The sequence below is a fragment of the Marmota flaviventris genome, chromosome 10 (genome assembly GCF_047511675.1).
Source record: "Marmota flaviventris isolate mMarFla1 chromosome 10, mMarFla1.hap1, whole genome shotgun sequence".
In the NCBI taxonomy this organism is placed as follows: Eukaryota; Metazoa; Chordata; class Mammalia; order Rodentia; family Sciuridae; genus Marmota; species Marmota flaviventris.
In genome coordinates, this window is record NC_092507.1 from 113,360,462 (window position 1) to 113,373,599 (window position 13,138).

A 13,138-nucleotide genomic window follows, 5' to 3' on the forward strand; every position below is an offset into this window, starting at 1 on the left:
TTTTCTCCTTTTGTGGGCCCCAAATCAAAAGGGAGGGGGCACATTACCCTTTGACCAATAAGGGCTGTGCCAACTTTAGGGTGGGGTGCCATTCCTATACTCATTACCCTGAGTTGTGTTACCTGTGCCAGATCGGGTGTTGTTTCCGGCTCACCCTGGCAATAGCAGATTTCTCCTGTGGGATGTTGAGAGGCACCACGAACAGGTGCTGTGGGGACTGTGCGGGAGGCGGTGCCTTGCTTCCGGTTCCGGTCTGGGCTCTGGGAGGAAGGGAGAGATGCTGCCCACGGCGAGGGGGCGGGCTGGGGCCACATTCCTGCAACTGGTAATCGCTGTCCGCACCATGGCTGGAGGTACCTGTGAGGGAGCCTGGGATGTCCAGTTCTATCTGTGGCCCTTGGGAGTGTGTGAGGCCCCCAGGGTGGAGGTGTATGTGGAGGGAGAAGTGAAGGGGCACCAGAGAGGTTAGGGTGCTGCTAGGGGAGGGGGTATTGAGGCACCCATTCTTCATAGTCCTCCTCTGAAGGTGCGTGTGCCCTCTTCTTCAGCGTCCACGGTCTCGGTCTCGCTTCCTGAACTCCGGTCACTCCTAACATCAGGCCGGGCCCGGCTCTTCGATGTGAGATCTCGGGAGGAGGCTGCAGCGGGAACCATCCCAGGGGCAGTCAACATCCCGGGTATGGGATTGGAGGAGACAGCCCAGAAGGGTCTTAGCTAGTGGGATCTCAGAATGGCGTGGGGAAGGCAAAATACAGAGGCGGGGTGAGGGGAATCCTACATTTCCCTAAGCTGCCCTCAGCTTCCCACAGAGAAGGGCTGATTGGAGGCGGATCCTGGCAGTGGAACTGGCCTATCCAGTTTGAGGGGAGAGCAGAGGGTAAGGAGAGGGGCAAACCAGCTTCTATATGCTTGACCTCCCTGAAGCTAGATGCCTAAGTCTACCTGCTCCTCCTGGCTGCACACACACACACACACACACACACACCCAGGATTCAGGAAGTGACTCTCACTCACAGGTCATTTGGCAAATTTCCTTAAGGGTAAGCTGTTTCTTGACTTTGACAGGGTGGGAGGTGGCCACCATATATTGGTTTGGGGCCTGGAGATTTTGTTCCATCACCAGCTCTTCTTGCCTGATTTCTGACCCTGAGAATCAAGACTTGCTTTCCATTTATTCTCTGGACTCCTCTCCCAGTGTCCGAGTTGGAAAGTGCCCTGCAGATGGAGCCAGCTGTATTCAAAGCATTGTACCGCACTGAGAAGCCAAAGCAAGAAGATGAGAATCTTGTTTTTTTCTGTCAAATGGGAAAACGGGGCTTCCAGGCCACACAGCTGGCCCGGCGCCTTGGATACACAGGGTATGGGCATGGGCAACGTGTGGCTTGCTAGCTGGGAAGTGATTGGGGACTGCCTATTGGGCCTGTCCTTCCCTTACCCCTCTTTGTTTCCACAGGGCTCGAAACTATGCTGGGGCCTATAAGGAATGGTTGGAGAAAGAGGGTTAGGCAGAACCCTTATCTCTCCCTCCCACCTTAACAAAGGGTGATGAAGGAGATGACTTGCTGGGCTAGGCAACTCCTTTTAGTGCTTTGCACACAGAAACATTAATAAAGAACATTTTATCAAGTATTGGAAGTACTTAATTTGTTAGGCAGGCAGAAAATGGGTCTGGCTGGGTGTGGTGGTACATGCCTGTAATACCAACTACTTGAGAGGCTAAGGCAGGAGAACTGCAAATTCAAAGCCAGTAGGCAATTTATTGAGATCCTGTGGTTTGAAAGAAAGAAAGAGTGACTGGGTTCAATCCCCAGTACAGTATGGCAAAAAAGAAAGAAAATGGTTCTAATATTAATCTACACCTCAATTCAGTGCTGGATCATTTATCTTTCCAGCATTTATTTACCTGGCCTTACCCCCAAATTCTAGCAGTTGCCTGGGTAACTATAATTCTCCTTCTAGAACAGTTGTTTTTAGGGTGTACATGGCCTAGAAACTTAAAAAAAAAAAAGCTTGGTCTGGGGGTAATGTCTTGTGCCTATGTCCCATCCTATCAGAAACCTGAGACAGTAGGACTATTTGAGCCCAGCAGGGCCACCCTGAACAACAGAGCAAGACCTCATCTAAAAAAAAAAAAAAAAAAAGGCCGGATGTGGTGGCTCATGCCTGTAATCCCAGTAGACGGCTGCTTGGGAGACTGAGATAGGAGGATCACCAGTTATTTGAAGTCAGCCTTAGCAAAACGAGGCCCTAAGCAACTCAGTGAGACCCTGTCTCTAAATAAAAAATAAAAATAGGGCTGGGGATGTGGCTCAGTGGTTGAGTGCCCCTGAGTTCATTCCTGGTATCCCCCTCCCACCCAAAATAAAATTGGGCCCAACCCCAGATTATGTTGGTGGGGTGGGACCTGGGCATTTGTGGATTTTTTTTTTTTTTTTTAGCTCCTCTGATGAATCTAATATGCAGTAAGAAACTAGTTATCACTGCTCTTTATACCAGAGGTCCACAAACTAATAACTCCAGCTATCCATATTGCTGTGATCATTCCTTTTTGAATTGTTTATGGCTACTTTTGTGCAAAACCGGCAGAATAATGACAGAAACTGTATATCCTTCAAAGCCTAAAATTTTTACTCTTAAGCCCTTTATAGGAAAAGTTTGCCTACTATTGCTCGTGAGCCCCAACATCACTTTCTTCAGACTTTGTTTTAGAGTTCAGGAAATGAAAAGCAATTCCAGGCCTTTGGGTAAAAGAGAATTGATGATACCCTTTATCCCTATATTTATGTGTCATATACGTGTTACAGATATGAGGAGCCCTTCCTTTGCCACCCCAAACAATTCCCTGATTTTTGTCAACGCTGTTCTGATTCCAACTAAATTTTGCTAAATTTAGTTGATTAAAAAACAAACAAACAAACAAACAAAAAACCTGAAATGGCAAATACTTACTGAAACTAAATTCAACACAATGCAGCAAGCATCTAACTTCCCTTTAATATGGTGCATATACTTTGATGCATATCTTTTGAGGCTTTTTTGGTTTTGTTTTGGTACTGGGGATTGAACCTAAGGGTACTTTACCACTGCATTCCATCTGCAGTCCTTTTATTTATTTTTAATTTTGAGACAGGATTTTGCTAAGTGGCTTTGAACTTGCAACCCTCCTGCCTCAGCTTCCTGAGTAGCTGGGATCACAGGCATGTGCCTCTGTGCCTGGCTCCTTGAGACCTTTCAATGGCAGAGTTTTTTTCCCCCTAAGTTTGATTTTTTAAAATTTTATTCTTTTATCTGTGGAAGAGAAGGTTGGGCCAGAGGTGGATTCAATTTTCTGTTTTTTCAAGTTTCTGAGAAAATTCCTTCCTACATTTCTTACATTCTTTGCTTTTTTTTTTTTTTTTTTCTCACCTTCTTTTCCTCTTCCCTTCTGCTTTCTGGATTATTGCCAGCCCTCCTACATCTTTTCTCTCACCGTCCACATTATAAAATCCTCATTCATCTGGACTCCCCAACTTCTCGGCCTCAGAGCTATCCTACTTTCTCCCTGAGCTAATCTGAGTTTAGCCAGACATTGTTGGGTCAGAAGTTAAAGTTGAAAGGGCAAATTGTGTCATTTATTCTTTCCTCAAATAACCAAATCCCTTTGGGAAGTTTCTCCTGTGGTCCAATTCCCTCTCTGAGTCATAACTATTCTTGTTTCTTTTTTCCCCTCCCTCAATCTTTGTGATAGATTATAGCATTTCCTCATTACTGTTATTACTGAGGCATAATTTATCTATAATAAAATGCACAGTTCTTAAGTGTTTAATTCATTGAGTTTGGGGTATGCTCCCTTGTAACCATTTCCCTAAATAAGATTTATTTACTTTTTAATATTTATTTTAGTTGTAGTTGGGCACAATACCTTTATTTTAATTATTTTATATGTGTGCTGACGATTGAACCCAGGGCCTCGAATGTGCAAGGCAAGCACTCTACCACTGAGCCACCACCCAGCCCACCCCTAAATAAGATTTAGAACACAGAAATCCCCAGGTTTTTTCCAGGTGCCCCTTCCAATCTCTCCCTTTCTCTCTTTTTAAGCAACCACTTTCTATCACTATAGATGAATTTTCTAGCACCCTTCCTGGCCTGCCAACATCTATCTTTTGCTTCTTTCTGTTTTATAGTTCAAAGTTAGAATCCTAGAAGTAAAGTGATCTGGCTTACTATATAACCATGCCCTCTGGTTTGATCATTGTTAAAAGAACATTCCTCTTTCTCCCTCATTAACTGTTTGGTTAATAACCCTAACAGGCAGTTCCAGGCCATTACCTTTAAAGTTCTCTTTCCCTTTCCTCATAACTACCTGTTTCAGCAGGTGAAGCTCCAGCATTAGGGCTCACCAGCTACATGCACTTAGCTTGCCTTCTTCTGCCTTCCTTTTCATACTAAATTGGACTTCCTCTTTCATCCTACTTTATACCAGGTTTGTGTTTACCATATGCATGTGTCATAATGTGTTCATCATATGTGTTATACTTTTTTTTTTTTTGAGTACTGAGAATTGAACTGGGTGCACTACTGCTGAGCTTCATCTTCAGTCTCTTTTTTTTATTTTGAGACAGAGTCTTGCTAAATTGCCCAGACTGGCCCCAAACTTGAAATCCCCCTTCCTCAGCCTCACAAGTAACTGGAATTACAGGTGTGCGCCACTGTGCCAAACTTTACATTACTATATTTTTGTTTGTTTGTTTGTTTCCCCTCCTAATTGGCTAGGCACTTCAAAAGTAGGGACTGGCTTTCATTTTCTTACCTCGGTGAATGTGAGTTTTCAGTAGGTGTTTGTTGAGCTTTATTAGCTTTTGACCTTCAGAACTTTCTAATTTCAGCCTTTTTGAAGCATCACTGCATAGCCAATCTTAAAATAACATTTTTATCTTATCAGTCAGAGTTGATAATATACAATAGGTCTTCTTTGCCTAGTGACTGGAGCACGTGTCTCAGCCTGGCCTTTTGAGCAATCTGTAGTCTAGATCTGGCATCAACCTTCATTTTCAAAGTAGCCTTCCAGTACTCGCTCTCATCAGGATTCCGACCCCCCCCCCCCAGTACTGGGGTTTGAATTCAGTGACACTCTATATTGAGCTATATCCCTAGCCCTTTTGATTTTTATTTCCACTCAGGGTCTTGCTAAATTGTCCAGGCTGTCCTCAAACTTGGCTGTCCGTCTTCCCCAGTAGGCGGGATTACAGGTGTGAATCACTACACTGGTTCAGGTGATTTCTAGGGGTGTGTGTGTGTGTGTGTGTGTGTGTGTGTTGCTGGGGATTAAATCAAGAGCTTCAGGAATCTTTTTGTCCTTAAGTAGACCTTCTTCCTTTCTAGATCAGACCTTCGCTCATCATTTCTGCTGTTTGGGAAACTTCCAGTCTTTTGTAACCTCTGAATTTCACAAGAATTAGAAGAATGTATTTGGCAGGAGATTTGCTGGTCTCATCAAGAGGGCTTTTAAACTCAAGGAGAAGGGAGAAAAATAGCAGATAAAATTATATAACTGGATTCCATGAAGAACACAAGATGCAGAATAGTAGACAAAGCACATACCTCTATTGTAGCATTTATCACACTATATTAATAATTTACATTCTCCTCTAGACTGAGTTCTTTGAGCAGAGGGGTTGTTTATTTTATTGTTATGGCCAACAATGAAACCAAAACCTCTCACATAGGAGATACTTAGTAGATGAATTTTCAGGGAGGCATTTAGTAATTCCCAGGGGAAAATGTGAGGTGAAAAGTTGGAAACGGTACTCATGAATGCCAGGATGTTACTATGGAAAGAGTAAAGATTCTGAGAGAGTTCTGAGTTCTAGTTCTGGCTTAGCCCAACTGAGGTGACTTTAAGATACTTTTAACTATTTCAACTCTCACTATTCTCATTTGTAAAATGGAACTTGTAAGGCTTTGCTGGATGTTGTGGTGTATGCCTGTTAGCTACTTGGGAGGAGGATCCCAAGTTTGAGGTCAGCCTCAGCAACTTTATGAGATCCTTAGCAACTTAACAAGACCCTGTCTCACAAAGAAAAAAAAAAAAAAGGACTGGAATGTAGCTCAGTAGTAAAGTGCTCCTGAGTTAATTCAATTCCTAGTACCAAAGAGACAGAAGTTTCCTTGGATTGTTGTGTTAATACCTATCATATAGAACATATGGATTTATAGTTATATATGAGAGTATATACAATACACACAAAGAGCTAAATGCAATAGCATAAATATCAATGAAATTTGATGGAAGATATCATGATTGGAAGTGTGAAAGTATGTCATAATAAAAGGAAAATATGTTTAATAAAAGATAATTTTGCACAATAGCACACACCTGTAATCTCAGCTACTCAGGAGACTGAGGCAGGAGGATCAAAAGTTCAAGGCCAGGGCTGGGGATGTGGCTAAAGCAGTAGCGCGCTCGCCTGGCATGCGTGTGGCCCAGGTTCGATCCTCAGCACCACATACAAACAAAGATGTTGTGTCCACCGATAACTAAAAAATAAATATTAAAATTCTCTCTCTCTCTAAAAAAAAAAAAAGTTCAAGGTCAGCCTGGGTAATTTATTGAGACCCTGTCCCAAAATAAAAACTTAAAGAGCTGGGGATGTAGGTCAGTGGTAGAGTGCCTGGTTAGCATGTTCAAGGCCTTGATTTTGATCTCCTTCAACAAAAAACAAAATGTGTTGAGACTTGATTTGTGGCCACCTTTTTTTTTTCGGGGGGCGGGGGGCGGGTATTAGGGATTGAACTCAGAGGCACTTGACCACTGAGCTACATCCCCAGCCCTATTTCATATTTTATTTAGAGACAGGTTCTCACTAAGTTGCTTACCATCTCGCTTTTGCTGAGGCTGATTTTGAACTCGGCGATCCTCCTGCCTCAGCCTCCCAAACCGCTGGGATTACAGGCATGCACCACCACACCGGCTCAATTTTTTTTTTTTTTTTTGTGGTGCTGGGTGGTAAGCGACTGATAGCCCATTTTTGTATGTATTTTGCTAGAGGGTCTCATTGAGTTGCTTAATGCCTTGCTTTTTGCTGAGGCTGGCTTTGAATTTTCAATCCTCCTACCTTAGCCTCCCAAACTGCTGGGATTACAGGTGTGTGCCCCCCACCCAGCTTGTGGCCACTTTTTTTAAATGGCCCATGAATGCTTGAAAAGAGAATATACTTTGCAGTTTTAGGTATTTTATATATGTTGTTCACATTTATTCTAATTTTTTTTGGTCTATCAGCTATTCAAGAAGGCATTCCAATTAAATATGTATGCTGCCAAAGCAAGCACTATTTAAAACAAATTTTTTTTTGCCCTTAATTTTTCCCCCCCATTTTGAGACTCACCAAGTTATTCTGGGTGGCCTGGAACTTGAGATCCTCCTGCCTCATCCTTCTGAATTGCTGGAATTACAGGCTTGTGCCACCATCCTGGCTACAATATAAATTTCAAATGGATCAAATATTAAATGAATGAAAACTACCAAGAAGAATTCTTTCATTGGGCTGGGGATATAGCTCAGTTGATAGAGTGCTTGCCTTGCATGCACAAAGCCCTGGGTTCAATCCCCAGCACCACCCCTCCCCCCCAAAAAAAAAAGAATTCCTTTATTACCTTAAAGTGGGTGAAAACATTTGTACAGAAGGTACAAAACAAAGAAGCCCAGAACATTCTTCATGATGCATGCAAACACAGGCATGTCCTCACACAAATATACCACATAAGTCAAAAGACAAACAGCAAGCTGGAGAAAAAAATTCAAGTCAGCACACATAGAGGGCTAATTCCTTGAACATATAAAGAGCAATTACAAATGGATAAGAAAAAGACAACTATCCCTCTTTGGTTTGGATATGGTTTGGGTGTCCCCCAATGGTCCATGTGTTGGAGACTTGGTCACCAGGGTGTCAGTATTGGGAGGTTCTGTTGGCCTTTAAAAGCTTGGATTCACTGGGGGCCCTCAAAGGAAATTAATTACAATATTTATCCTATGACCCCTTGGTAGTTCTGAGGAGAAGGCTATAGAAAAGGAGAAAGCTAGCCAGGTGCAGTGGCCCACACTTGTAATTCCAGGGGCTCATGAGTCCGAAGCAGAAGGATTGCAAGTTCCAGACTAGCCTTAGCAATTTAGCGAGGCCCTAAGCAACTCAGTGAGACCCTGTCTCAAAATTGAAAAAAAGTGAGGATGTGGCTCAGAGGTTAAGCACCCCTGGGTTTAATCCCTGTACCAATAAATAAATAAAATAATAATAATAAACAAAAGGACAAAGTCTAGGGCTGGGGAGTATATCTCAGTGGTGGAGCGCTTGTCTAGAGTGAGTGAGCCCCTGGGTTCCATCTCCAGCACTGGGGAGAAAAACAACAAACAACCCACCACAGTGGCACACTCCTCTAATCCCAGTTACTCCACAGGCAGAGCAGGAGTATCTTAAATTCCATACCAGCCTGGGCAACTTGGCAGACTCTGTCTCAAAATCAAGATCAAAAAGGGCTGGGATGAAATTCATTGGGAGAGCACCCCTGCCTGGGTTTAATCCCTATCACCAGTGGGGAAAAAAAGAAAAAAGTAGGCTATGTCAGGTATTTTGTGTAGTGACAACAAGCTGACGAAAAAATGTCCCAATAAATAAATGAGCAAAGCATATGAAAAGACAGTTCCCAGAATGCAAATTGTTCTTAAACCTAGGAAGATGTTTATCTCACACATAATGAGAGATATGCAAATTAAAACCAAACTGAGGTATCAATTGACATTTATTAGATTGGCAAAAAATTAATATTTGATAACAGTCTTTTGGCAAGATTGTGGGAAAAGAGGCATGCTAATAGATTTTGCAAATGTAAATGGAATAACCCCTAGAGGGCAATTTTTCAATATTAATTAAAATAATAAATGAGTATATTTGACCCAGCATTTATATTTCTGGAGCTTTATCCTACAAATAAGTTATAACCATTTGTGTGAAATATATGTGTTTATTGTATTATGTTAGCAAAAGATTGAAAGCAACAAGTGCAGGGCGCAGTGGCACACACCTGTAATCCCAGTGGCTGGGTAGGCTGAGGCAGGAGGATCAAGAGTTCAAAGCCAGCTTCAGCAAAAGTGAGGCACTAAGCAACTCAGTGAGACCCTGTCTCTAAATAAAATATAAAATAGGGCTGGCGATGTGGCTCAGTGGTCAAGTGCCTTGGTACTCGCTTCCCCCCCAAAAAAGAAAAAAAGTAACAAGTGTTTATAAGTTGAAACTGGCTAAATAAACATTATAAGCATACAATAGATTATTATGTGGTTGTGGAAAAAAAATGAGTAAGCTCTTGGTGTACTCATGAAAGATCTCTAAGACACTTTGTTAGGTGCAAACAATGTAGTATGCTATCTTTTTATATAAAGAAAGAGTGATATGACAGGGATATATACTTATAGTTGCTTGTTTTAGCACAAAGAAGCCCTGGAAGGACACAGAGAATAAAAAGTCATTCCCTTACAAATTTTTTAGCATCCTTGCTGCTCTCTCCAGCACTAGTTTAGGCAATTCCCAACTATTGTCAAGTCCAACTAAATGCTTACTACTGTCTCCTTGTGGTCACACAGCTAGTGTAAAGTTCACACTGGAGCTCTTTAAATTTATGTCCAAAATATCTGTAGGAACTTAACATTACTCACCACCTCTTTACTTTTTTTTTTTTTTTTTTTGGTACTGTGGATTGAACTCAAGGGAACTTTACCATGAATTACATCCCCAACCCTGGAGTCTTACTAAATTGCTGAGGCTGGCCTTAAATGTGCATCTCCTACCTCAGTCTCCCAAGTAGCTGGGATTATAGGTGTGTAGTACTATGCCCATCAGTAGATTCATCACCAATTCTAATACACTGGTCTAGAGTGTTCCTTTTCAGGCTCCACTTCTTCCTATTATTCAGATCTCCTAAACTTCCTCTTCCTCTGTATTCTCAGCTGATAACTTTCCTTTAATACTCCATTGAGAACAGAAGAAATTAGACTGACTTTCCAACATTTTCCCACCAACAAAGGTACTGATCACAGCACCTACTTCCTTTTAGTTATGGCATGTGGGTATTTCTGTTCTCTTTTAAGGCTCACCAGGAGCTCATCTCTTTTCTACTTGATCTTGGTACTGCAATTACCCTCTCTTCCAAAAAAAATCCACCATTAATTTATTCCTCCCTATTAAATTATTGCCATGAGTAATACAAGCATTTCCTTCTAAGCAAAAATACCTACCCTCCCTTCATCCAACATCCCCTTCAGCTGCTGCTCCTTTACTCTGCTGCTTTTAGCAAATCTCTACGGAACAATTTACAGTCACAGTCTTTGCTTTTTTTAATGAGGCATTCAGTTATGCCTTCCAAAATTTTCTATTTTGCAAACTCATCAGTCTGTATTTTAAAAATTTGCTTTTTTTGAAAGGTTAAAGAAAACAAATATCAATGACACTGAAATTTAAAAATTTACTAATTTAAACAATTTTATGGGAAAATAATTTTGAATATCAAATTATTTGCATGCTCTAAAATTATTTTTATGTTTTATAAATATATACACAAATGTTTAATATAGTAATAACTGGGGTGCATACTAATTGTATTTACTTTTTCCCATTTAATTTTTTACAGGGATACCAGGGATTGAACTCAGGGGTACTCGACCACTGAGCCACATCCCCAGTCCTATTTTGTATTTTATTTAGAGACAGGGTGTCACTGAGCTGCTTAGTGCCTCGCTTTTTGCTGAGGCTGGCTTTGAACTTGAGATCCTTCTGCCTTAGCTTCCCAAGCCCCTGGGATTACAGGTGTGTACCACCGCACCTGGCTCCCCATTTAATATTTATAATTAACATGATTTCATTTATGCTTGCCTTTTAATATTTCATTTTCAAAACAAATATGAAAGTGAATAAAGATAAATGCAATATATATTTTGGTTTAAAAACAGCTGTAGAAAGGTGGGGATATGGCTCAGTGGTACAGCATCTGCCTGGCATGTGTGAAGCCCTGGATTCTAGCCACAGCTGTCAAAGATCCTTTACATTTTTTTTTTTTTTTTTTTTTTTTGAGAGAGAGAGAGAGAGAGAGAATTTTAATATTTATTTTTTAGTTTTCGGCGGACACAACATCTTTGTTTGTATGTGGTGTTGAGGATCGAACCCCGGCCGCACGCGTGCCAGGCAAGCGCGCTACTGCTTGAGCCACATCCCCAGCCCCACATTTTTTTTTTTTTTTTTAATATTTTTCCTGTAGTGGGATTGAATGCAGAACTTAGCTGGTGTTATACAAATGTTCACCACAGAGCTGCATCTCCAGTCCTGCTCTTTACATTTAACTTCAAGTTCATCTCTTTTCAAAGACTTTAAATTCCTTTGAGAGTAAAGAAAAACTTTGCGTTTGGCAGGCACACAAATACTTGTTACAATTTACTAATACAAAGTTTCTCTTTGGGTTACATATTGTCTTGTTTCTTGTTTTGGTCTTGTGAGTAGATGGCAAACGATGAAGTCTATTTATTTGCATTTCCCTACAGCACCCAGTAGGTGCTTGATAAACATTGCTTTAAATTGGGTAGAACCAGAAATGGAAACTGGATCATGAGACATGGACAAAGGAGTGAAATGTAAAACATGGCAAAGATAAAAGACTCGCAAAAGTGTTTTTTTTTTTGTTTTTAATCCATCTTTTGGACAAAAGTGAGAACTTTCCACTTGCACACTTGCAATAAGTTTTTTCAGATTGCTCTCATCCCCCGCAACTGTGGTATACTTAACACGGTAAAAATCAAATCACTGTAAAATCGAAACCACAAATAGTGAAAATGCTGAGCAAGAATTTCAACTAAAAACGATTTAACAATATAAATATTAATAGAAAGCTTGGGTATCAACATAATCTACAGAAAAAGAGGAGGTTTAGGAGAGATGAGTGTGAAGTCACACCTCTGTAATCCCAGCCATGTGGGAGGCTGAGGCAGGCAGATCGTAAATTGGAAGCCAGACTGGACAATTTATCAAGACAATCAGAATGAAAATAAAAAGGACTGGGGGTGTGGCTCAGTGGAAAAGCAAGCCTGGGTTCAATTCCCAGTATTGGGGGGCAGGGAAGGAGGCTTAGTCAGCATCCAACCATTAGTTCATTAGTCACAACGAGAAGCTGAATAATTCTTAAAATGTAAGGTCTTGCTGACAGATGATATATGTATAAAGCACATATCCAGAGAGTTACCCAGAGATGTGTGTATATAGCATGTGTATATCAGTTTATTATCTTTTTTTTGGGGGGGGGGGCGTACCAGGGATTGAACCTAGGGGCGCTTAACCACTGTGCCAGACTGCCCTTTTTGTATTTTACGTTGAGACAGAGTCTCACTAAGTTGCTTAGGGTCTCTCTGAGTTGCTGAGGCAGGCTTTGAATTTGTGATCCTCCTGCTCAGCCTCCCAAACCGCTGGGATTACAGGTGTGCACCACCGCGCCTGGCTCTGGGTAGGCTTTGTGTGTATCTATTTAACGGTCTTCTTAAAGATAATATAATTATTTTTCCACTTTGGAGTTGAGTGCTCCCTTACCCTTTATTTTCTCTCTCCTCTCTCAAAGCCGGTGAATGCGCTATTCGGGTGAACAGAGGAACCCGGTTCTGGGATGTATCAAAGTTATCTTTCCACTTTCCCAGTTCTCCCCGCCCCACTATCATATTAATATGTGGTTTTCATTTGCCCAGGAATGGGACCAAAGTTTCTGCAGCACGAAGCAATTTACATTGACGTAAACATTAAAAAACAAAAACAAACAGAAACCCGAAAGGAGCCATTCTCCTGACTACCCCTGACAGACTACCTATCCTTGCCTCTTCCTTAGAGGTAACCTCTCGTCCTCTAGCTTCAACTAAGAGCCATCCAGTCAGGGAGTTCCTACTTCAGAAACGCTGCCCAATCAGGGGGCCCTTACCTGTAGCAGGTGAGGGATTCGTTTCCTTGCTTGACAATCTCCTCAGCCAATCAGAGCAGTTGGAGCAGGGACCCGAGCATTGCGGCCCCAGAGGGGAGTAATGGGCGGGGTTGCACCTGGCGACGGTGAATCACTCAACGGAGCGGCGGCTCTCTTCACCAAT

At 41.7% G+C, this 13,138-nt stretch overlaps 1 protein-coding gene and 1 long non-coding RNA gene across 2 annotated transcripts; one reads left to right on the plus strand and one right to left on the minus strand.

The window, feature by feature from the left end:
* Positions 1-84: 84 nt before the first annotated feature.
* On the minus strand, positions 85-13,086 carry LOC139707287 (uncharacterized). Its single transcript, XR_011708930.1, has 3 exons — positions 12,976-13,086; positions 7,368-7,455; positions 85-357 (listed from the first exon to the last, which is right to left on the minus strand). It is a non-coding gene; the product is annotated as an uncharacterized lncRNA (long non-coding RNA).
* On the plus strand, positions 375-1,629 carry Tstd1 (thiosulfate sulfurtransferase like domain containing 1). Its single transcript, XM_027950760.2, has 4 exons — positions 375-407; positions 470-677; positions 1,196-1,358; positions 1,454-1,629. The coding sequence occupies exons 1-4, from the start codon at positions 375-377 to the stop codon at positions 1,503-1,505; spliced, it is 456 nt and encodes a 151-aa protein (XP_027806561.2). The 3' UTR covers positions 1,506-1,629.
* Positions 13,087-13,138: the final 52 nt, after the last annotated feature.